The sequence below is a fragment of the Anoplopoma fimbria genome, chromosome 24 (assembly GCF_027596085.1).
Source record: "Anoplopoma fimbria isolate UVic2021 breed Golden Eagle Sablefish chromosome 24, Afim_UVic_2022, whole genome shotgun sequence".
Taxonomy (NCBI): Eukaryota; Metazoa; Chordata; class Actinopteri; order Perciformes; family Anoplopomatidae; genus Anoplopoma; species Anoplopoma fimbria.
The window spans coordinates 11,900,629-11,923,257 of NC_072472.1; the positions used below are offsets into that span (position 1 = coordinate 11,900,629).

A 22,629-nucleotide genomic window follows, 5' to 3' on the forward strand; every position below is an offset into this window, starting at 1 on the left:
TATCACATGAATCTGGACTCAGCAGTGGATGTGAAAAAAAAAAAGTTTGGAGGTCTCGCTGGGATCACTTTTCTCCAACTAGTTGCACATTGTGTGCGTGTTTTTTCTTTCACCACTAGAGAAGACTTCTAAGGTCAACGTTTGCATTGGAAATCTATGTGCGTCTGAGCGGTTTTCCCCGGCTGTGATTTTTCCAATTTTTATTTTCCCTGCAGGAATAACGAGAGAGAGAGAGAGAGAGAGAGAGGGGAGGGAGAGAGAGAGAGAGAGAGAGAGAGAGAGAGAGAGAGAGAGAGAGAGAGAGAGGGAGAAACGGTCTGGCTGCTTGAAGGTATGTGGGAGGCATGAAACGTGTTGTACGCTGTTGAGTTTGATTTCTTTTTTGTCAGCGATCACTGCTGTAAACTTGCGCTTCTTCGACTCCTTTACCCGATGATTGAGTTTTGCGTCACAGCTGATTAACTTCCGAGATGTAACAGTTTGAAACAGACAAGGACACAAAAGTTCAAATGGGGTGGGGGTAGGGGGGGGGGGGGGGGGGTTAAAAGTGTAAACAAATCCGATCATAACTGCAGCACCCGGGCGCGTTTGGTAATAACTAGTCCGTTTGTTTGTTTTCCTGTTTGTTTGTTTGTGTGTTTTGAACTTTTTCGACAGATTTAAGTTTCGACACCGAACTTTCTGGCGACATGGACGCGCACCGCGGCGCGCCTCCGGCCGGGCAGCAGATCGTGCACGTCCGCGGGGACTCGCAGACGGAGCTGGAGGCCCTCTTCAGCGCCGTGATGAACCCCAGCAAGTCGGTCAGACAGCCGCCCTCTCTGCCCATGAGGATGAGGAAGCTGCCGGACTCCTTCTTCAGGCAGCCGGATTCTCGAGGCCACTCCAGACAAGTACTGATAAATGCTGCTTACTGCACCATGCTGCTTTACAGAGCAAACACCAAAGAGTCCAGATCACAAACTACATGGAGTACAGTAGCCCTGAAATATACACTGAGGGACCAGAGTAACATAAATCCTCTGAAATGCAATCTAACTCTACCTGCTTTGTGTTGGTAGTTATTGGTGTTGCATAAAAAAGTATAAATATAGGAAAGCAGTTTCTTAATCCTATATTGTTCACCTCCTTTCTCATACCAGAGAAGGACGAGACATTAAAAAGCCCCCAATCTAATGAAGTCCTGAAATAGATATATTTATTTATCCACAGAATTAATAGATAACTGCTTAAATTGGGGCTTAAATTTACAATTGATTTCACTATTGCTTAATCTGCAGATTTGTTTGGCTTGTTTTAGTTTATGAAATGGTGGAAAGAATACTGCAGTACAGTACAGTACAATTTTCCCACAGCCCGAGGAGAGGTCTGCTTTTAATCTACCAACAGTCCAAAAACCCAAATGCATTCAATACACCATCATATATGACAACGAAAAAGCTTCAGATCCACACATTTGAGAAGCTGGAACCAGAACGTATCTATTATTAAAAACATGCTTAAAAATGATTCAGCGATAATCATTTTATCAAAATAGTTGCAGTGGTTTTTGGTTCTGGCTCTGTAAATATGAGAGTCTTCTGCTATTCCCTGCTTTATCGTCCCTGAAGACTGTCGCCTTAGGCTTGTGGAAATTGTGGTGGACATTTCTTACTGACATTTCATAGACTGCATAATCAATTACAAAAATAAAAAAAAATGAAGATAATAACCGATAATGATAATAATCAATCGTTACAGCCCTAATCCGTTTGTCCTCAGCTGCAGCCTTTCCTGCAGGGCTGCTTTACTGGATAGTTTTATATTTGTTTTATCACTGAAAACCAATTCCGTATTTGTGCTGAGGCTATAAAAAATAATGTGGATGTTTGAGTGAGGGTTTATCTTCGACCCACGTTACTCTATTTTGATTCAGTTTCTCTGATTTGGGCTTATTGTTTTCTATTTCTAAGACTTTCCTTCTTGCCACAGTAAACTCTTCTGTTGTATTATTGACGTATGCACCAACAGTTCAATCAGCAAACAATCAAATATGCCCAATATTGCCTCAAATACCGAAATTAAGCACTTAGTTTAATCAGCTGCTGGCTGGCAATATTTAGAGGTGTTTCTGATTTAAGAGTTTTCCCCAAGAAACCCACTCTTCAGAGATTGTAATTATGAATTGGCATATTAATGGGTCTCACTAGATGTGTTTAAGCGTCATCTTCTCATGCTTTTCATAGATATTCCAATGCAGTTTCACTCTTTCGGACCACTTTAATTTCAAGTTAAATGGGTTAAATAGTTTATTTGTTTCATGACCAGCATTACCCCTTGATTCTTTCTCTTTGATTTGTAGATGTTGCTCAAAGATGCCTAATTACTGAAATTTAATGAACTCAATTATCACAAAAAATCTGGTGAATTTGTGACTGATCCGTTCACCAGATTTCATAGAGAACTACTTAATGTAACTCTTGCAAACGGTATGAACAGGGAAAAGTTCTTGGTAGAATAAATACAACGATACTCTAATGTAAAGAATCCAATTTTATTGTTCTTCCTCTAAGCGTTTGTTTTTGATTTTTTTTCTGATTGTGGTTTGTGGCTCATCATGGGAGTTGTTAACCCTGATTGTTTCTTGTCAGGCCAGTTCGGATGGAGGTGTGTGTGGCTCCCTCACTCCTCATCACGTCCGCGCCCATTCCTCCCCTGCCTCCCTTCCAGTTAACTCGCTCTCCACCCAAGCAGCAGATGTAGCGGCAGCACCGATCATACCTGACGACGTGCCACTCCCCCACGGTTGGGAAATGGCCAAAACGCCTACCGGCCAAAGATACTTCCTTAAGTAAGGCCTAACCTCTGTTTATCCTTGTGTTTGGTCACACTGTAGGTTACTTGAAATGTTCCTATTCATAATGACCCAAAGAGCCAGCTCCACTTTGTTCTAACATCTACATTTGAAGTGGTCAGAAAATAGTGAAAATACCCTTTCACAGTTTCCCACAGCTGAAGGCATTGTTTTCAAATTTGCTTGCTAATTGTCCATAAATTAAAGAGGTTCTAATAATAATCAATTAAACTCAGAAAAGCTGCAAATCTTGAGATTTGAGAAGCTGAGAGAAGCAAATTTCTGCATTTTTTTATTTGGATAAGCAACTGATTTAATATTATTCAAATTATCTAGATCATCATAGGGATTTAATCAACCAATCATTCCTTTGTTTAATCTATTTTAAATGCACCAGGAGGAGTTATTTTAGATTTTATTTTCTTACTGGATCTCAGTCCTGCTACAAAACATATCCTTATTAAATATTCTGCTTGAGAAAGCATATAATAAAGAGTACATTGCAAGAGTGCAGATATAACTAGGACTCAAACAGTCATTTGCATGCAAACAGAAAATGTTTAAACTAGTTGTGCAATCCGTGTGGTTTCAGTCAGTTTCATTCATGAAAGCACATGGCCCATCAGATCACACTCCTGTCAAAAGCTACTGGTAGTACAGGTAGAGCAGGTCTGAGGTTTAAACGTGCCTCACGGTTCTTATCCATCAGGTTGCAGTGGTTTGACAGATACAGATACGTTGAGACTTGTTGTGTGTTTGCAGTCACCTGGATAAAACAACTACTTGGCACGACCCTCGACTTTCACAGCTTCAGTCGGCTGCAGCTCAGCATCCCATCTCTGGCACTCCGGTCCACGCCCACTCCCTCAGCAACCCAGCGCCCACTACGCAACCACAGAACATCAACCCAGAGACAGGTATCACTCAGCTTTCTCCTCCCCCCTCTCACCATCCAGTTCCTTCTAAAAGCACAGACCCGCTTTGCATGGTTCAACTCCATCAACTGTGGGCAACGTCTTTGCTGGGGGAGATTTCTTCTAGGTTTCTTTTTTGGTCCTATACATCTTTGGCTCTGGTGACTTTGGTGGGAATTATCAAATTCATTTTTCTTAATTAAAGCCTGAAAAAACCCAATGAAACTGCTATAAAACTAGACTCTATTTTTCCACATGTTTTTTCTGATTTAGAAGCAGGTCCGATAGCTTTTTGGACTAATGTTGTCTTTTTGACAAATTTAGTAATATAATTTTCTTTTTTTAATATACAGAAAACATTTTCTTATTCTTTTTTCCCATTTTTTAATTCCCATCATAAATTTTTTTTATAAAACAGAAACAATAAACAATAAAAATGTGAGAAGACAGACATGACACATTTGCATGGTCAGCATCTTTAATGATGGTTGACAATTTTTCATTGTCTTAAAACAATAGTCAGGTGCCAACATGGACATGGAAACATGTTTTGCTTTCTGTACTGATTCCTCCTGTTCATACTTGATATTAGTAGATCCCTTACTAATGCACTTCCAAAATAAGTGATGGGAGATAAAAATCCACAGTCCTTGTCCTGTGAAAAAAACATTCAAAACCTTATCTGAAGCTTAGATGAGTCTTCAGCTGTCCAAATTAGCCAAGTTGATATCTTTCAATGTTACAGTCGTTTTACTGTCCCTCCCCTGCAGCTCAACAAAGAAACAATGTCTGGGAAAAAAAATTCCAGCAAGCAAAAACTGTGACAATGTTCACATGGGTACCTGATTATTGTTTTAAGACTGACTTTTAAAAAATCCTTAAAACCCCTGGGCCAGGGGACATACTATGCTACAGAACATACTATGCTGTCACTATTTACCCTCTTAACCTTCACTTCTATTTATAAAACCTCTATAAACTAGAAGCTACGCAGACATTAAAGGGCGTGGGCCAGATTTTTACTTTTATACTCTCAACACTCCATGCTCTCCATCCACCATTTGCCTTCTCACTGTGTACTTTCACTGCTGTTCAGGTCCAGTGCCTGAAGGCTGGGAGAAGGCTGTGACTGCAGATGGAGAGGTGTACTACATCGATCACATAAATAAGACCACCGCATGGGTCGACCCGCGTCTAGGTAGCACACTATCAAATTTGTGTCTCCTGAATTGACAATTCTTGTTTGTCAACGAGAAGCATTTTGTTCCAATGTCCACCATCACAAGTTGCTGTTTGGCAACGAAAATAAGAAAGATCGCACAGTTTTGACATGTTCTCCTCATATTTTTGTCATTTCTGAAATGCTTTTAACTCGTGGAAATATTTACTTAATCGTCAAAATATTCTTTTCCTGTGAATTTTATGTTCCAGCCCAGAAGATGAACCCTGGCATCCTTGGCTTGGCACTGCAGCAAAGACAGGAAAAGGAAAGGCTCAGATGCAAACAAGGCCTCCCTCCGCAAATCACACAGGTCAGAGGTTAATAAAACTGTACTTGGAAGTGCCGCCCCAAAAAAATCTAATTTAATTTTAAATCCCTCAACACCAGCTGTCTTACATTAAAGTTATCTCTTGTGATATCTGGTTGTATTAGGCTTCATATTTAGCTCAGATTTAACAGTAATTAAATCGTTGTTTCATGTGAACAGAGCTGGAGCTTTATTGAGTGTTATTAAAGCATGTATGTGTGTGTCTGTCTTGTAGGAGGCAGGAGGAAGGAACCAGATGCCTGGTGGGATGGACCATGACAGGAACGCACAGACGCTTGTTCCTTCGCTGGATGTCAGGATCAGAGCATCCAATCACGAACCCACACTTAATGGGTGAGTTCATTTTTAATATTATTTTCATGTACTGTAGATCTCTTTAATTGTAGTATTATTTGTTGATTATGGGACCATATTGGAAAAAGTATTCATGACCTTTGCTTAAAGTAAAAGCAGTAACTGGTGTAGAAATACCATTTAAAAAGCTAATTTTTCTGAGTAAATTTATCTAAAGAATGGCCACTTCCAGAATGTTACCGAAATAATCTATCTATTAATCTTGCAGCAAGCAGTTTTTACAATTTTCTACGAGTCATTCCAGATTTTTAACAAATGTCATTCAGATATAAAGGAATGTTTACGTGTGTGTTCTTGTGCAGCGCTCACTCTCGCAACGAGAGCACTGACAGCGGTCTGAGCGTCAGCAGCTTACCCCGCTCATCGGACCACATGTTGAGCTCTGTGGATCACATGGACACTGGTAACACACACACACACACACACACACACACACACACACACACACACACACACACACACACACACACACACACACACACACACACACACACACACACACACTAAAGTCAGAAGGATAGTACCACTCTTTCCAAAGTGGAAAATCCCATCACCATTTATAAACATGTTTATTTTTATCTAAGCCAAAGTTATGATGAACACAGTGTCCGGATGTGACATCTGTTGATCTAAACTTACTTTGCAACCAATAGGAAGCTGTTTATTTTGGGATCATACAGTAGTGAGTCATAAATTTAGCCGGTGATGATGCAGTGATATTGGCTTATTAAGATGTAATACTTACAATTATTTATCTTAGAACTAAGAACTATGGCTTTCTTTAGAAATTGGTTGTAATTAAAATGTATATATTGCCTTTGGCAGTAACCTTTCTAAAGACGACGCAGAGTAATTTGAGATAATTTATTTTTGAATGAACAAAAACAGCGTACCCAAGTGAGTTACTGTAGTGTGAACAGTCAATATGCTAATTAAATGCACAAATACACACATTTAATGGAATAAAGAAAACAGAAAAAAGCCTTTGACTGGCAGCTACTTGGAATTGAAACACTTTTGAACTTTGCTCTCTTCCACAAGTAGCATCCAAATGATGCCTTGATGATGCCTATTTATGTAATTTTGTATTACATTTTTATTTGGGCACACATTTAGTGTTTTACATTTCTGTGCAATCAAAGGCTCCCCTTATTTATTTGTTAATTTTTTTTTGTATATTAAACAGAAAATAGAAAACATGAAAAAACTGCAAAGAAATTACATATTTGGTCCAGTTGTAGCTGTTTTAAAGAAAATGCTCATCCAAATTCTGAAATTCCTCCCAGCTCACCGTTCTTCTTCTCTGACTTTTTCCAGGTGACTCCGGCGAGACTTCCTCGATGACCGTACAGGAGTCGATGTCTGTGCTCCCAATGTCTGATGGTGAGGAGCTAATGCCCTGCATCCCTGAGGGTCTCAGTTCAGACCTTCTGATGGACATGGAGACCGTTCTCTCTGGGTCGCACATTGACAGAGACAGCCTGCTCACCTGGCTATAGACACACCCAGCCACAGCCCCAAATATGGTTTGACATCAAATCTTCATGAAATGACTGAGAATTCTGGAGAATCATTGGCTTCAGTAGTGGTACAGAACAACGTTACAGAGAGAATGTGCTGAATGATGGATCCCTAACACTACTCGCATCCTGAGGAATGGCTCTCGCAGAAGGTGGTAAGCTGCTGGCGTTCTCCTCTTTTTGGGCTCAGTTTTACAGAGATGCATGACACAGCATCCATATTTTTCACAACACTGTACAAAGAATACAGAACTTTAAAAAACACAGTGGCAGGTCAATGAAGTTTGATGCAACAGTTAAATAAATGTTTAAAAAATACGACGTCTTCAAATAACATAGAAGTTGTTCAAAAGATGTCATATCCACATTGGCCTCTGTTACCTCATATAGCTTGTGGGATAAATTAGCAACATCTAGTGCTGCTACCTCTAAGCAGCCTGTCATTTGTGATTTCAATGCTCGTAGTTGTCCAAAACATATCGTCTTAAGAAGCGTCAGGACTAAGAGCAAAAGATGAATTTAAGAAATGATCTGAATTAACACTACATTGGTTCCATAAAACCAAATAACAAAGCTCACATTACCACTGCTACACAGAGAGGCCGGTAGAAGATTAAGAACACTAACAAGAGTTCAGTTGAAATGCTCCAAAGCCAAAAAACAGTATTAAAACCCTCCTCAGTCACTTATAAGTCTGTATTTGAAATCTTTTAAGTTTTTCGTCCTAAAGTTAAGGAGGTTAAGCTTTATCTTTGGTCACAGTGAAGACTTATTTCCTAACTAATCAAAGCCTGTCAAAACCCTTCATTCAGAGAAATAACATTGGGTACTAAAACTTAAAATAATGTGTATTTTAGGACTTCTATTTGCAGAAAGGAATGCTGGAATATAAAGAGGATATCTACAGTGAATGAACACATTTTCAGTCTAATGCAATCAAACACAAAACAGGGTTTTCTCCGGGAAACTCTAATCATGACACATCCGGTCTTCTGATCTATTTAGTTAATAGTTTTATTACATAAAAGTGTGTTAATTAAATTACATAGGCCCAACTCCACACTTAAACCTGCACCAGCCTTGCTATAATATGGCTTTTTTGAAGTTACTAATACCCAGGTTTTGTTAATACTGTCTTATTTGTTGTATTGGATTGCATTTTATTTTTAAGTGTTCCATTCATTTTTTTCCACTCCAGCATTGAATATAAGCTTCACAAAGGTAGTATTTATTGGAGATTTGTTTTATTTGATTGCATGATATTGTACAGTTGTGATATTATTATGTCCGCCCCTTGTTTAAGAAAATGATGCCACAGAATTGCAATCAGGGCCTTTATGTTGTCTCTCCTTAGGGTGCAGCAGAGAATTGAGCTCTCAGCAGCTTCTAAACTGGCCCTGGTCCATAAATGAAAAAAATTAAACTAATCTTTTTTCCCCCCACTTTTCCCAGTATTGGCTGAATACATTCCTAATAATTTAATTTTCTTCACATCTTAAACATGTTTACATTATGTGGCATCATAGGTTTGTTTTTCCCACAGAAAGACATTCAACCAGTAACTTTTTATTTCAGCTCGTTAACTACAAATCATCTTCCCATTTATTTCGAAAATCATTTAGCAGGCTCTTGAAACTAATTTAAGTTATGTAATCGTCTAATGTGTTTACATACATTGCATCTATCGCGGATCACAGTATCACCATCCCTTTTTTTAAAAACCCCACCATTGATCAGTTAGTTGGAAGAGAAATATAAATATCCATCAATACTGTACAGCATAACTTTAATCAGAATATTTTACAGCAAATACAATCATTCATTTTCACCCTTTAATGGATATTTAGGTGGAATATCAAAACAAAACAGTAAACTGTAATCCCTTCCCCTCTTCATAATTATGTGTAAGTCTAACTAATTTAAATGTCATGTAATGATTTAAACAACAGAAGAAAGTTTCAAGATCCTGTTAATAGATGTTTTCTAATATATATATGGGCACATTTTAATTGCCTGGAGCAGTAGAAAAAAAACATTCAAGTGTCTAAAGCAGATCAACATGGTTTGCAAAATACTTAGCAGTGATGTAAATATGCACTAAAACATGCAAAATCACTGGTAGAATCCTTTTTAAAATAATCCTGTCAGTGTCATGAAGTTATTAGTTCGCTACCACTCTATAGAGTTATAATATCCTCTGTCTTTGGCTCCAGTTTTCCACTCTTAAATAGCCATTTTGTAAGTGGGAACGAGGAAAATACTGTGCTTTAAAAGTGGATTTAATTGGGAGAGTCATAGGATAAGTCAAGGACCTTGTTGTGCCTCTTCAAAAAAGTGGTATATTTTGTTCTAACTGCAAGTGCTATCTGGTGCTGTACGACAGGTGGCAGTCATCAATAAGGGGAGCTCTTTAATTCTCCTTTGTTAGTTACACTATATAATAAGTATATAATCTGTTTTTTATCCGCTGGGTTGTTTCTGCAGTGTGTTTATATTTTATCTGAATTTGAAGCTGAGAGACTTTCTTCTAAGCAGCTTCCTTTTTTATATATACAGTATTTAGAGGTAAAGACTTTTATTCACAACAACCCCAAATAAAGAGCCAAGTCACCTGACCTTTTCTAAATTAAAGTACCATGGGCCGGGAGCAACTTACAGTTCAAACACATATTGCAACACACTACCTAGCCTTTTATTTATCTTAGCATGCATGACACTTGCTATGTATGTTACATTATAATTGTTTTGTTATCCTATTTACAGAGCGTTTGGAGGCAATCAGACTTCTTTTTTTTTACCTTTGTATGCATGTGCTTTATATAAATATATTTCTTCTTACTCTCACTGTAATCATTTTAAAGGAGTTTCTGTTTAATAAAAAATGTAATACACCTGGCAATTAGTAGTTTCTAGTGTGGATTGTCTGCTGTGTGGTAAGAAAACTACACCTTGATGACTACACAATTTGTTAATTTAGCGTCATTGACATCAGGTGGGTATGGCAGGAAATGGCAGCTAGTGCAGTACAGGTATTAATTAAATGGGCAGGGTATTGTGATACGTTTCTACTATTTGTATACCAGCCTGGATTTGCAAGAGCCCTGGATTTGGTATAAATATACATTTTGGCATAATCATCACACAATCAAGATTCCTGTCATACATATTTGACTATAGATTTAAAAGCTTTTGGATAATTCCCTGCTCTTGAACGCAACATGTTAAGGTTGTAGGGCTGTCCAAGAGATATTGATCTATGTGACAATAAAATGTATCTTCATAATTGCTTAAACTCAATCCTAAAAGCTGAGTTTTTAAGCACTTCAGTGATGGAAAACTATCTGAACTTCATCCTACATGGGACACAGGTAGGACACTTTTGAAGAGATTACAGATGTAGGTTGAGATAATATATACAACCCATTTCAATGCACTGTGAGGCATGTTTGACACATCAGTTAGGGGGAGTGGTTATGAGTCAGGAAACTAGGGGAACTACCACTGACAACATCGTGTTCTAACCCAACCCAGTGAACATTACATTCATGTGACTCTTTACCAACTTACTTGTCTCAAACAACCCTTTTATGTAAGTATCCTGTCTATTCCTTGTACCATTTATTTTATTAATATTGTTATATAATCTAAGTGAAAGACTGACTATTATTGTTATTTCTGTACTTAAGACAGTATCATATGTATGAATATTAGCAGTGTTAAATCTGTAGTAATAGATGTAAATATATACATATAAAACATGTACAGTGGTGGAAGGTATCTAAGTACATTTACTCAAGTACTGTACTTAAGTACATTTTTTAGGTACTTTAGTTTTACTTTATGCTACTTTTTTTTTATTTCAAAAACTATAATAATATAATTTTCTGAAAGAGATCATTTTTACTTGGACTTTAATACTTTAAGAACATTTTGCTTTTGACATTTTTGTACTTTTACCAAAGGGAGATCTTGAATGTAATGTGACTATTACTTGTAATAGAGTATCTTTATAGAACAATATTGCTACATTTACTTAAGTAAAAGATGAGTACTACTACTACCACAACAAATGTAGTCATGTTGTATTAATATGTGTAGGAAATTACGATAAATTCACAAATGTCGATATTCACACAGGCTTATGACTGGTTTTCATAAAAATTGCAGTTTTTATTATTTTATTTTTTTTAGATTTATGCTGGTTGCTTGAATTGTTTAATGTGATTTTACACAACAAATGGAGGTTTTTTTTATTGATTTATTGTGAATACAAAACCATATGAACAAGTGAATAACATTGATTTGATGATCACAGAAGATAAATGTCTAAGTATTATATGAAGATGATTACACAGATATATGGGTTTTGAGAATTGTTGGTCTCCGTTTTCTATTTCATGTTATTTATTTATGAAATAGATTCTTTGGTGTTTAAAATAATAATAATAATAATAATAAGTAACAGTTTTGGTGTGGGTGTTCTTAACAATAAATAAAATAAGATAATCCTTTATTAGTCCCGCAGCAGGGAAATTTACAGGATTACAGCAGCATAGAGTAAAGTGCAAAACAAGAGAGATAGTAAAAGAAAAACAAGATAAAATGAAATAAAAAAACAAGTATTATAAATAAGCAATAAAAACAGTAAAAAAAAATCCACACAGTTTTGGTGTGGGTGTTCTTAACAATAAATAAGATAAGATAAAATAAGATAATCCTTTATTAGTCCCGCAGCAGGGAAATTTACAGGATTACAGCAGCATAGAGTAAAGTGCAAAACAAGAGAGATAGTAAAAGAAAAACAAGATAAAATGAAATAAAAAACAAGTATTATAAATAAGCAATAAAAACAGTAAAAAAAAAATTCCAACAATAACTGAAATATTATATGTACAGACAGAAAAACTATTACAGCTATAAACTGCACAGTGTATTGTGTATTTGTATTGCCCATGTGTCATGTGGTCTGCAGGAAGCAGAGTTGGTTGTGCAACCTGACAGCTGGAAGGAATGCATTACTGTTACATATCATGCTTTTTATGATTTAACTATGTTATGTAATCCATCCTAACATAGGGACTGTTTTGGTTTTACCCTATGGCATGCAGCCGGAATCCAGTAAATCTCTGACACCCAGAATTAACCAAATCTCACCGATACCCGGAAGCAGACAGAGGCGGTGTGACGTGTCGACGCTGGGACTTTCCGTATTGACAGGATTCCGAAACGGTAAGTCATACGACTGGAAATGACCTTTACTTTGTTGCCGTATTTAATGCATCTGGTGTCGGTGCCACTCAGAGCAGAGGGGTTATTTTCCTCAATGCTGCTGCACAGATGAATGAGAAACGAAAGCTGGAGTTCAGCATGTATTCTCGTTAGCAGACGATAGCTCCAGCAGGCTAATGCCCGTCGATACTACCCTCACATTATTGGGCAAATGCTAAGATAATTGTGGGTTTTAATGAATGTTTTACTGCAGAAATCAATGCAATGCCCTCCTTAGTGTTAAGCAGCATTGCTATGTTAATGTAAACTAAAGGCATTGATCCAAAATATAACCAGAGGTGAAACAGGAAGTGTCTGCAAAATAACCTAATTTAACCCTAACTCATGTTGTGGAAAGTACCTGCTACACCCTGGTGGGGAAAAAGAAACCCAGCAGTCTGTCATGATGTAATTGACACCAAAGAAATGGCATAACTAAGGTTATTGAGACAGTGGAAATAGTTGTTGGCTGTATCTGATGTGATGACTCTACTGTGTCTGAGGAAAAACCCGACTGTGTCATGGGGTTATCTCCAAATGTGACCTGGAGAGTCAACATTCATAGCAGAAAGTCTGCATTAAACACAGGTGGCATGAAGTTTGAAATGCGTAGCAAATCTAACAAAGGCAAGAAAACAAAATAATATGTTTTACTTGCATTATCTTCAATGTAGGAGCCAGTGAAAAGGCTATCTCGGCCTCTGTCGCTTTGAGTTTGACCATTCTCTTTAGGATCGGTCTCCATTTTTGTGGAAAAGAATGTACAAAGTCAAAAGAGTAATGCTCCAATGTGTGATAATTCCTTTCACGTTATTTGTGAAGCAAAATTGCCAAATAGTTTGTGTTTCTAGCTTCTCAAATGTGTTGATTTACCACATTTTATATCAATATTACTTGATTGTCAAGCTTTTTAAAAAAATAAATAAAAAAACAACAACATATATCTATGTCATAGTGCTACAGAGATATATGTTTTTTTTTTTAAATTGTTGTATGTTAATGTTACTTTTTATATGTTTTATTGTCATAGTGTTATAGAGTTTTATGTTATTTTTTGTTATATGTATGACGTCTACTGCGTAGATGAATGATGCTTGCCAAGTCGTAAGAATTTTGCTGTGCTGAAGCAATTTGGTACATGCAATAATAAACACACTTTGACACTTTGACTTTGACTTTTGGACAGTTGCTTGGACAAAACAACCATGTTACCTTGGGCCCTTGGGAATTGTGTTACACATTATTCACTATTTTCTGATATTTTACAGAGTAAATTAATGATTTAATTAATAATACATAATTGCCACATTTATTGAAAAAGTAATTGTTGAAGCCCTACTCACACTGCTAATTGTAAAGAGTAACCTGGTTTAGGGTCTGTGTAAAGTGGTTAAAGTCCTCCATTAGGAATTTCTAAATGGACATAATTTAACGTTTTTCTGACTTTGTTTTTGTTTTTTTCTACAGGTCCTGCGATTATCTAACAAAAGAGCAACATCTGTTATCCTCACCAAAGAAGGATAACATTTTTCTTTTTGTTTTTTGAGTAGTCGATCATGGCTGCTTAAACGCCTACAAAAGGGATGTCCGAGATGGGGGGAGGGGTTTGAGAGCACATATCCCTTGGTCTGTGTGTGTGCGTGTGTGTGTGCGCTTCATTTATTAAGTTTATAATGTTTGTACACATAATCACAAAACACATGTTTAAGTTTGTATGTTTAGAAAATATATTAGACATTTCTCATCTAAATGTTCAATATAATACAGTGTATACTGATCCTGGGTGATAGGATCACAGATTTAAGGATGCATTTTAATCACACTTTTAAAAATAGCCCATCCTTTTTTACTGCACAGGATGTGTTTTGTTGGACCTAAATCCACTGGGACTGAAGAAGAAATATTGAAATTTCAGCAGTTAAATGCTCAGAGGTAGTACTCTCTACTAGGTACAAGCAAAGTGGATCCAGGTGTAAATTATAGCCTTAGGCTAAATGTAGGGAATGGGATGTTTCAGGAAAATGAATGACACAAATGTAGCTTGGGCATGACATGCAGTTTGAATCCAATACTGTGTGATGATGGTGTTGCTGGACGGGTAGTTTTGTTTCTTCTACACTAAGTTTAGCAATAAGCCAAGCTTTTTTTTTTACTGTCTCTTCATTGTTTCCTGTCTTTTGAGTTAAGCTCCTTTTCCCCCTGGTCCATTTAAATATTTTCTGTTGCAGTATGAATGAGTTTGTGGGTGTGAGAAAGTGAGACCATGGGTTTTCTCAAACCCCTTTCCCTTTGAAGGACATCTCTTTTGCCCTTATATTTCTAAAACTAAAAAAATGGAAACTCTTGTTCAACTGAAAAACAACCCGTTTTTGATGGGTTTGTGTCGCAACGGGCCTCCTCCTGACCTGCAATACAATAACTCCTCAGGTACCCATATCTTTTATTCTTTCCCTTTACCATATATATTTAATTATTTATTTTTTATTTCAATATGATGTTGTTTCATCCCCAGAACTCTTCCGCATTTCTACCTTTGCTCGATTCCCTGCTTCGGGAGTCACAGAGCGTAGTCTGGCGAGGGCAGGTTGGTTCTACACCGGCGTGGGCGACCGGGTGCAGTGTTTCAGGTGCAACGTGACGGCAGAGGGCTGGCAGGCTGGAGACTGTCCAACAGAGAAACACAGACAGCTCTCTCCTTCCTGCTCCTTCATCCAGAGCCTCCCGTCTACAGCCAATCTGCTCTCCTCCTCTCACTCCGCCTTCTCCCCACTACGCATTGCCCCGGCCATACCAGTAAGATCTCTGGAAGTTTCTTTAAAGTAATACGAGATATACTTTATAGAAGAAAGTTGCCCATATGTTTTGGAACAGTTTTGTTTTTGAGGACTCTGTTTTTGACATAACAGAGAGCAATGAGTATACTCCAAAAAGAAATCACTACTGAGGTTGCCTTTCCTAGTAGCATTAAGCTACCTGAGTAAAATCTTAATATTTTTTGTGTCTTTATCTTTAAGATTTCTGGTCAAGGCCTAGCAGCTCCTAACCTGACAGTAAGCCAAGGTGAAGAGGCAGTTGGCTACCTAAATATGGGCTTCTCTGCTCCACCACCCTCCAGCCCACTCAGCTCTCGTGGTGTAGAGGACATGTCCCACCAGAGACCAACATGCCACAACCCCAGCATGCGCAGGGAGCAGGACCGCCTGGACACTTTCCACCCCTGGACGATCTCCATCATAACTCCAGCTGAGCTCGCCAAGGCAGGCTTCTACTACCTGGGCCCGATCGACCGAGTGGCCTGCTTCAGCTGTGGTGGACAGGTATGTGTGATCCCAGGAGCTTGAACCCAGCTGCTCTGTGGAAGCAAATAGCTGTAGAGGTATTATCTTATTGTATCTCTGGGCTGTTACTTGGGATGTGCCCTTACCTGAGACCTTTTTTTAGAGGACTTTGAGAGACCAAGCTGGCAAACTCGGTGCCCTCTTCTCAGTCACATTTAAAAACACACATTTTAGATTTGTTATCAATTTGATTAGATTTTCTTCCTTTTAATCTATACATTTTCTCGTTTTTGTAGCCCTGCTCTACATGTTTGTTGTATCACTAGTATTGCCAAAACTATTACTTATGCATTTCCTCTTTATGTTAAGAGTTTCTTATTTAAATTATTCCTCAAGCATCTTGTTAATAGGCCTTGATAGGAATACACAAAGAAGGGTGTATTATAAAATAGTTGACAGAAGTTTTTGTTTTTATTTGCAGCTGAGTAACTGGCAGCCAGGTGACAGAGCCGTATCCGAGCACCAGAGGCATTATCCAAACTGCAGATTTGTGCGTGGGGACAGAGCTGACAACGTGTCGCTGGCTGGAGCTGTGTCTCAACTGTCTTCAGGAGCTGCAGCCCTCAGTAATGTGTCTAACCCTGCCATGCAGCAGAGCGACGAGAGGCTGCTCACTTTTGTCAACTGGCCTTCTCGTATCCCTGTCAGGCCTGACCAGCTGGCTAAAGCTGGCTTCTACTATGTAGGTAAGGACAATATCGAAGAGACAAGCTTATCAGAGTTTCTCCTTATCAGAGAGTTACCTGATAAGGAGAAGCATGATGAGGAGGGTGAATATTGGACTTAAATTCATTAGGCGTCCGAAACTCTAAGCTTTCTAAATGAAAGCTAAAGTTTTATTTTCAGTTTTATTATAAACTGAATAGGTTTTTCCGCATATGTTTATTTGCCCCTTCCCTGAAAAAAAACATAAATTGTACAAAGTCTGAATGCATTTTAGGACTCAAACACAGGCTATTCCCCCAAGAAGTCCCCCTAAGCCCTCTTACTTTAAAGCAAAGACTTTCAGAGGATAGTGGTGTTATTTTTCTTTCTTCTTTCTGAAACAAAATTCCTAAAGCTGTGGTTTAAAAGTTCCTACAAGTCTTACACAGCATTTACTGATAAATGCAGGTTAAAATGAAATTATTTCTTTCCCCTTCCTTGAAACAGTTTCAATTCCAGTAATTGTTGTTCCCCCTGTATGGGGGTGTCCACTGCCAACGGGTATTTATCAGAATTAGTTTTTGTAAAAATGTTTTCACCTGAGCTGGAAAGTCCTGAATGAAATCATTTTAGGGACAACTGGTTATAAACATTTTAATACTTAGTATAGCATTCAAATTGGAAGATGAGAAACAAACCTGTATCCAGATTGGTTTCAAACAGTCATCTTCATTAGAATAACAAAGGGTTACTCTTTCTAGGAAACCCCATCAAAACCACTAGTCACACTGAAAGCTCTTTGTTTGCCCACTAGGCCGCAACGATGATGTCAAGTGTTTCTGCTGCGATGGAGGCCTACGATGCTGGGAGTCGGGAGATGATCCATGGGTGGAACATGCTAAATGGTTCCCTAGGTAAATACTGCTGTTACAATTTACGGGTTTAACTCTGTGTTTAAAATGTGTTGTCCTGAGCAATTTGTACTGCAGTAAAAAAAACAATATTCTCATGGTCTTTTTACACGTCTATATGTTTTTATGAATGTTTATATTCTTGTACCTCTGGTTAATTGCAGGTGTGAATATTTGCTCCAGGAGAAGGGACAAGAGTTTGTTCACCAGATTCAGGCTCGCTTCCCTCGGCTGTTTGAGCAGGTTAGTAAAAAGCAGCATAATAATCTGATATAGGTTATTGCATTTATATTATTAGTTATATTGCAAGTATTTTTAAAAAAATGATTATTTTTCTGTTTTCTCCCCAAAAGCTTTTAACAACTAGAGACAGCAGCTCCAGAGAGTTTGTGGATCCACCTGGTGAGTTTGAAACAATGTAAACTTAAGAGAAAGACATTGTGCCTAGTAGGATCAAATGTTAGGAACCTTCACCCATCCTGACGTATTTATACCTTCCTCCCCTAAGTGGTTCACCTCGGTCCAGGAGAGGAGCGATCCGAGGACGCTGTCATGATGAACACTCCTGTGATTAAGTCTGCTTTAGAGATGGGCTTCGAGCGTGGTCTAGTCAAGCAAACAGTCCAAAGCAAGATCCTGACCAGTGGAGAGAACTACAGAACAGTCCAGGAGCTGGTTTTAGACCTGCTGAGCGCCGAGGACCAGAAAAGGGAGGAGGAGCGAGAGATGCTGGCGGAGGCGATGGCATCAGGTACAAGTGATGGTGGAAATATGGATGTCTCTAGGTTGTTTTGTCCATTAAAATGAATAACCATGAATTCCAGTGTTAGTTGTGCCATCAGTTGCTCTCATGCCAGTAAACTTTTGAATTAATTTCTTTGTTTTCTCCTTTTGTTTCAGATGGTTTCACATTTGTGAAGAGACACCAGGCAGCGTTGGTCCAGCGTCTAAAGAGTGTGGAGCCAGTGCTGGAGCATTTAAGAGAGCAAAATGTTTTATGTAAGTTTCTCTTTTGCCTGTATTTTAACCTGAATAAGTTAAAAAAAAGTATAAATAAGTACAAATACGTGTTACCGCATCTTTTAAAAGTTTTGTAACTCTACTAGCAGAGAGGACAGTTAATTAGTTACTTTGGGTTACATGATTCAGTTTTTAAACAGTTATGAGAATATACTATTTCTGATCATAACTGAAAATTGTAGAAATAAAGTGAATGAACAATTCACTTTATTCACAATAATCATGACTGACAAGCAATTATTCAGCTAAATTAAATTCTTTATAGAATATTTGGATTATATAGCTGTAGCATCTAGAGTTCAGAACTTCTTTATTGTGAGTAAATCTTTACTGTTAACCTGCAGCTACCGAGGAGTATAGCAGTCTTAAGGCCCAGACGTCGCCCCAGCAGCAAACCGCCAGGCTGATAGAGCTCGTTCTCTCCAAGGGAAACGCTACAGCAGAGGTCTTTCGCAACTGGATCCAGAAAAATGATGTCCACCTGCTCAGAGATCTCATGGGTACGTTTTTTCCCACCACACCACCTTTATGTTTGTACTTGTCGTTCAGTATGTACTCAAACTGCATACACTTAAGTAAAAAACATATGATATAGTTGGCCACTAAGGAGTTGAATTAAGCAAAGCTTAGACTCTGTGTAACAATCGGCAATTCAAATAAAAAAGTAATCAACTAAGTACATTTAGGCTACTCTAGTACTTTACTTAAATATCATTTTGATGTACTTTACTCTAGTAATTCCATTTTATGTAACTGTAGTCCACTACATCTCAGAGGGCAATATTGTACTTCTAACGTCACTTAATTTATTTGACAATATTAGTTACTAGTTGTTTTGCAGATTCAGATTCGTAATACAACATATATTTCACCAAAAAACTATGATGTATTATTAAGTATATAAAGTAGTTAAAATGATGAATACATTAGTGCATCAATTATAATCCAGTGATATAGGTGTACCATAAATATATTATTTGAAATTGGCCATTCTGCATAATGAGTGTATTTTGATGCCAATACTTTTGAACTTTTACTTCAGTAACATTTAAATGCAGAACTTTTACTTGTAAACAGAGTATTTGTATACTGTGATCCAGTAAATCATTTACGCACAAACACATTGGTTGTATGAATATGAAGGGTCATTAAACGGCAAAAAGGTCACATTCAGCCAGCCCTCTTAACCATGCTTTGGTGTATAATATCTCCAGTTTATTATGAAACTGTGGCGGGACAATTAGCCTTTGGCGGGCTGCCACAGTCCAGTTAATTAATAGAAAAACACTGATTGTGCATTAACCCAAGCTGGAGCTAACGACATGTTTTCTTTCACATTTTCAGCCCAATCAAACGAAGCTGCATCACCAAGTCAAGATCTTTCAGGTATTAAGACACTCTTGAGCATTAGACAGAAGTTACAATCTTGCCAATTTAATGTTTTTTGCTTTAGTGTTTTAACTATGAAGCACTTTGTAACTTCTATCGATTTCATATCGACCCCATGATGGGAAGATCCTAAATTGAAATGTTACATTAAACATGTTTTTTCTGCAAGTTTGTAAGTCAGTTTTTCTGTGTGAACTGCAGGTATAGCCAATAATACTGTGTGGCGAAATTTTACTTTTAATGTAGGGATTGACAGTGATATTATCAGTATTGAATACCGTGGGTCATTTGACACCTTCTAAGAATAATACATTTTAAATAAGATATGCAGGAATGTACTAAAATGTTGGATTTTAAGAACAAATGAATCTGTTTGCAGACCTCCCCATGGAGGAGCAGCTGCGGCGTCTGCAGGAGGAGCGTACCTGCAAGGTGTGTATGGATAAAGAAGTCAACATTGTCTTCATCCCATGTGGACATCTGGTGGTGTGCAAAGAGTGCGCGCCATCACTGCGAAAGTGCCCAATCTGCAGAGGCCTGGTCAAAGGCACGGTCCGAACCTTCCTCTCATAACCAGGATCAAGACGCATTCCCTCAGTCTCACAGCGATGTGATCGAATGTAAGCAATATGATACAGGTTTATATACAGCTGACAGACATAACATTATAGGGACATAGACATTACATAATTTATATTACTATTACTGCTTCTATTACTGCATTTATCATTATATTATATTATATCCATTGCTGCTATTGTTAGTAGTAGTTGTCATATTTTTGTTATTATGACTGCTGTTGTTATGGTCATTCTAATATATGCATTATATTATGCTGGTACTACTCTTTTCTATGTTTCTCTGTTTCTTTCTTTCTTTCTTTCTTTCTTTCTTTCTTTCTTTCTAGGGATGTTCATAATTATCATAATTAATTATTTAACCCTTAACCAACAATGATCATTTTGACCAATCAATGCTATCAGAAAAGCAGTTAAAATTATTATCAAATTTAAAAAAGAAACCTGACCGAAACTCAAAGAAGGCTTGTCACTTAAAGCAGATTAGCTGGTTCACCCTAGAGGTCAGCCCACCTTAAATAAGCCTTGGCCATTGTCTTCCCTAGCTTCATGGATATCTCCCTTCACATCAGCAGGGGGCAAGCAAACACAAGAACTTTGCTTGGGTCATGAGGAGGTGTAGCATTTATTTGCCGACAAATAAACTTTACACACAAAGTAATCTAAATTGACATCCCCTATCTCTCTCCGTCTCTTTTTCTCTCACTTTCAACCCAACCGGGCGAGGAAGATCGATAACTTCTGTTATGATTTGACGCTTTATAAATAAATAGAATTTGATTATTTTATCTGATAGAGATGTAAGAATGCAGTTGATTGGAATGTTCAGTACAAATCTCTGTTTAATATCTGATTTAATCTCAGATCATAGAACATTATTTAATCATTATTATATATTATTGTTTTATTACAACTGGGAAATGTCTTTGTTTAAAACTAGTGCCATACTGTTAATGTATGTTTTCAGTAATGTATGTTTTCAGTAAATATCACAATATGGAAAATGTATGAAAAATCTCATTGTTCAATTCAATGAGCTGTGTTCTGTTATTCATTACATAATACGCATACATTTTACTTTTTCTCTCAACACATGTAACAAGAACATCAATTATTTTATTCTGTTAAATGACACAAGATTGACTTATAAAAACATGATTTCTTTGAAAGTCTTTAACGGCAGCACAGCTTTATTATGTCGAAAAAAGTCATAGTATAGCATGTCGAAAAAAGTCAGTGTAGTATAGCCAAAAAAGTCAAAAAAAAAGTAATATAAAGTCAGTCAGTGTAGTATAGCCAAAAAAGTCATAAGAAAGTCATACCATAGTATGTTGCCAAAAAGTAATATAAAGTCATAGTATAGCATATCCAAAAAAAGTCATATTATAATATGTGTAAAAAGTAATAAAAGTCATAGTATAGCATATCCAAAAAAGTAATATTATAATATGTGTAAAAAGTAATAAAAGTCATAGTATATTATGTTGAAAAATGTAATAAAAAGTCGTGGTATTGTTTGTCGAAAAAAGTCATAGTATACTATGGCCCAAAAAGTCATAAAAGTCATACTATATATATAGCATGTCGAAAAAAGTCAAATTATAGTATGGCCAAAAAAGTCATGAAAAAGTCATAGTGTAGTATGTCAAAAATAGTTGTAGAATTGTTTGTCGTAAAAAGTCATATTATAGTATGGCCAAAAAAGTCATAGTATAGCATGTCGAAAAAAGTTGTAGATTTGTATGTCGAAAAAAGTCATGAAAAAGTCATAGTATAGTATGTTGCCAAAAAGTAATATAAAGTCATAGTATAGCATATCCAAAAAAGTCATATTATAATATGTGTAAAAAGTAATAAAAGTCATAGTATAGCATATCCAAAAAAGTAATATTATAATATGTGTAAAAAGTAATAAAAGTCATAGTATAGCATATCCAAAAAAGTAATATTATAATATGTGTAAAAAGTAATAAAAGTCATAGTATATTATGTTGAAAAATGTAATAAAAAGTCATGGTATTGTTTGTCGAAAAAGTCATAGTATACTATGGCCCAAAAAGTCATAAAAGTCATACTATATATAGCATGTCGAAAAAAGTCAAATTATAGTATGGCAAAAAAGGTCATAGCATAGCATGCTGAAAAAAAGTCATGAAAAAGTCATAGTGTAGTATGTCAAAAATAGTTGTAGAAGTGTTTGTCGTAAAAAGTCATATTATAGTATGGCCAAAAAAGTCATAGTATAGCATGTCGAAAAAAGTTGTAGATTTGTATGTCGAAAAAAGTCATGAAAAAGTCATAGTATAGTA

General features: G+C 37.0%; 2 protein-coding genes across 4 annotated transcripts; both read left to right on the top strand.

Annotated features, from left to right (window-relative positions):
• Positions 1–10,070, top strand: LOC129113852 (transcriptional coactivator YAP1-like). 3 transcript variants are annotated; one of them, XM_054626330.1, is made up of 9 exons: positions 1–331; positions 658–893; positions 2,631–2,830; positions 3,596–3,750; positions 4,844–4,945; positions 5,179–5,279; positions 5,512–5,630; positions 5,954–6,054; positions 6,969–10,070. In XM_054626330.1, the coding sequence occupies exons 2-9, from the start codon at positions 690–692 to the stop codon at positions 7,148–7,150; spliced, it is 1,164 nt and encodes a 387-aa protein (XP_054482305.1). In that variant the 5' UTR covers positions 1–331; positions 658–689; the 3' UTR covers positions 7,151–10,070. The 3 variants fall into 3 exon arrangements, with proteins under 3 accessions (XP_054482305.1, XP_054482307.1, XP_054482308.1); XM_054626332.1 differs by having other exon boundaries at positions 1–158; XM_054626333.1 differs by lacking the exon at positions 4,844–4,945.
• Positions 10,071–10,719: 649 nt separating this feature from the next.
• birc2 (baculoviral IAP repeat containing 2) lies at positions 10,720–21,335 on the top strand. Its single transcript, XM_054626250.1, has 14 exons — positions 10,720–10,760; positions 12,280–12,400; positions 13,907–14,866; positions 14,952–15,232; positions 15,454–15,756; positions 16,199–16,463; positions 17,237–17,336; positions 17,498–17,576; positions 17,687–17,735; positions 17,842–18,084; positions 18,234–18,332; positions 18,698–18,853; positions 19,698–19,739; positions 20,122–21,335. Exons 3-14 carry the CDS (start codon positions 14,773–14,775, stop codon positions 20,313–20,315), a joined length of 1,905 nt encoding a protein of 634 aa, XP_054482225.1. The 5' UTR covers positions 10,720–10,760; positions 12,280–12,400; positions 13,907–14,772; the 3' UTR covers positions 20,316–21,335.
• Positions 21,336–22,629: the final 1,294 nt, after the last annotated feature.

Bases quoted from the DNA above. Each gene is read 5' to 3' on its own strand.
- LOC129113852 (XM_054626330.1), top strand. From the start codon at position 690: ATGGACGCGCACCGCGGCGCGCCTCCGGCCGGGCAGCAGATCGTGCAC. The intron at 894-2,630 runs GTACTGATAAAT...GTTTCTTGTCAG, and splicing joins CTCGAGGCCACTCCAGACAA to GCCAGTTCGGATGGAGGTGT. The intron at 3,751-4,843 runs GTATCACTCAGC...ACTGCTGTTCAG, and splicing joins GAACATCAACCCAGAGACAG to GTCCAGTGCCTGAAGGCTGG.
- birc2 (XM_054626250.1), top strand. From the start codon at position 14,773: ATGGAAACTCTTGTTCAACTGAAAAACAACCCGTTTTTGATGGGTTTG. The intron at 14,867-14,951 runs GTACCCATATCT...TTTCATCCCCAG, and splicing joins GCAATACAATAACTCCTCAG to AACTCTTCCGCATTTCTACC. The intron at 19,740-20,121 runs GTATTAAGACAC...ATCTGTTTGCAG, and splicing joins ACCAAGTCAAGATCTTTCAG to ACCTCCCCATGGAGGAGCAG.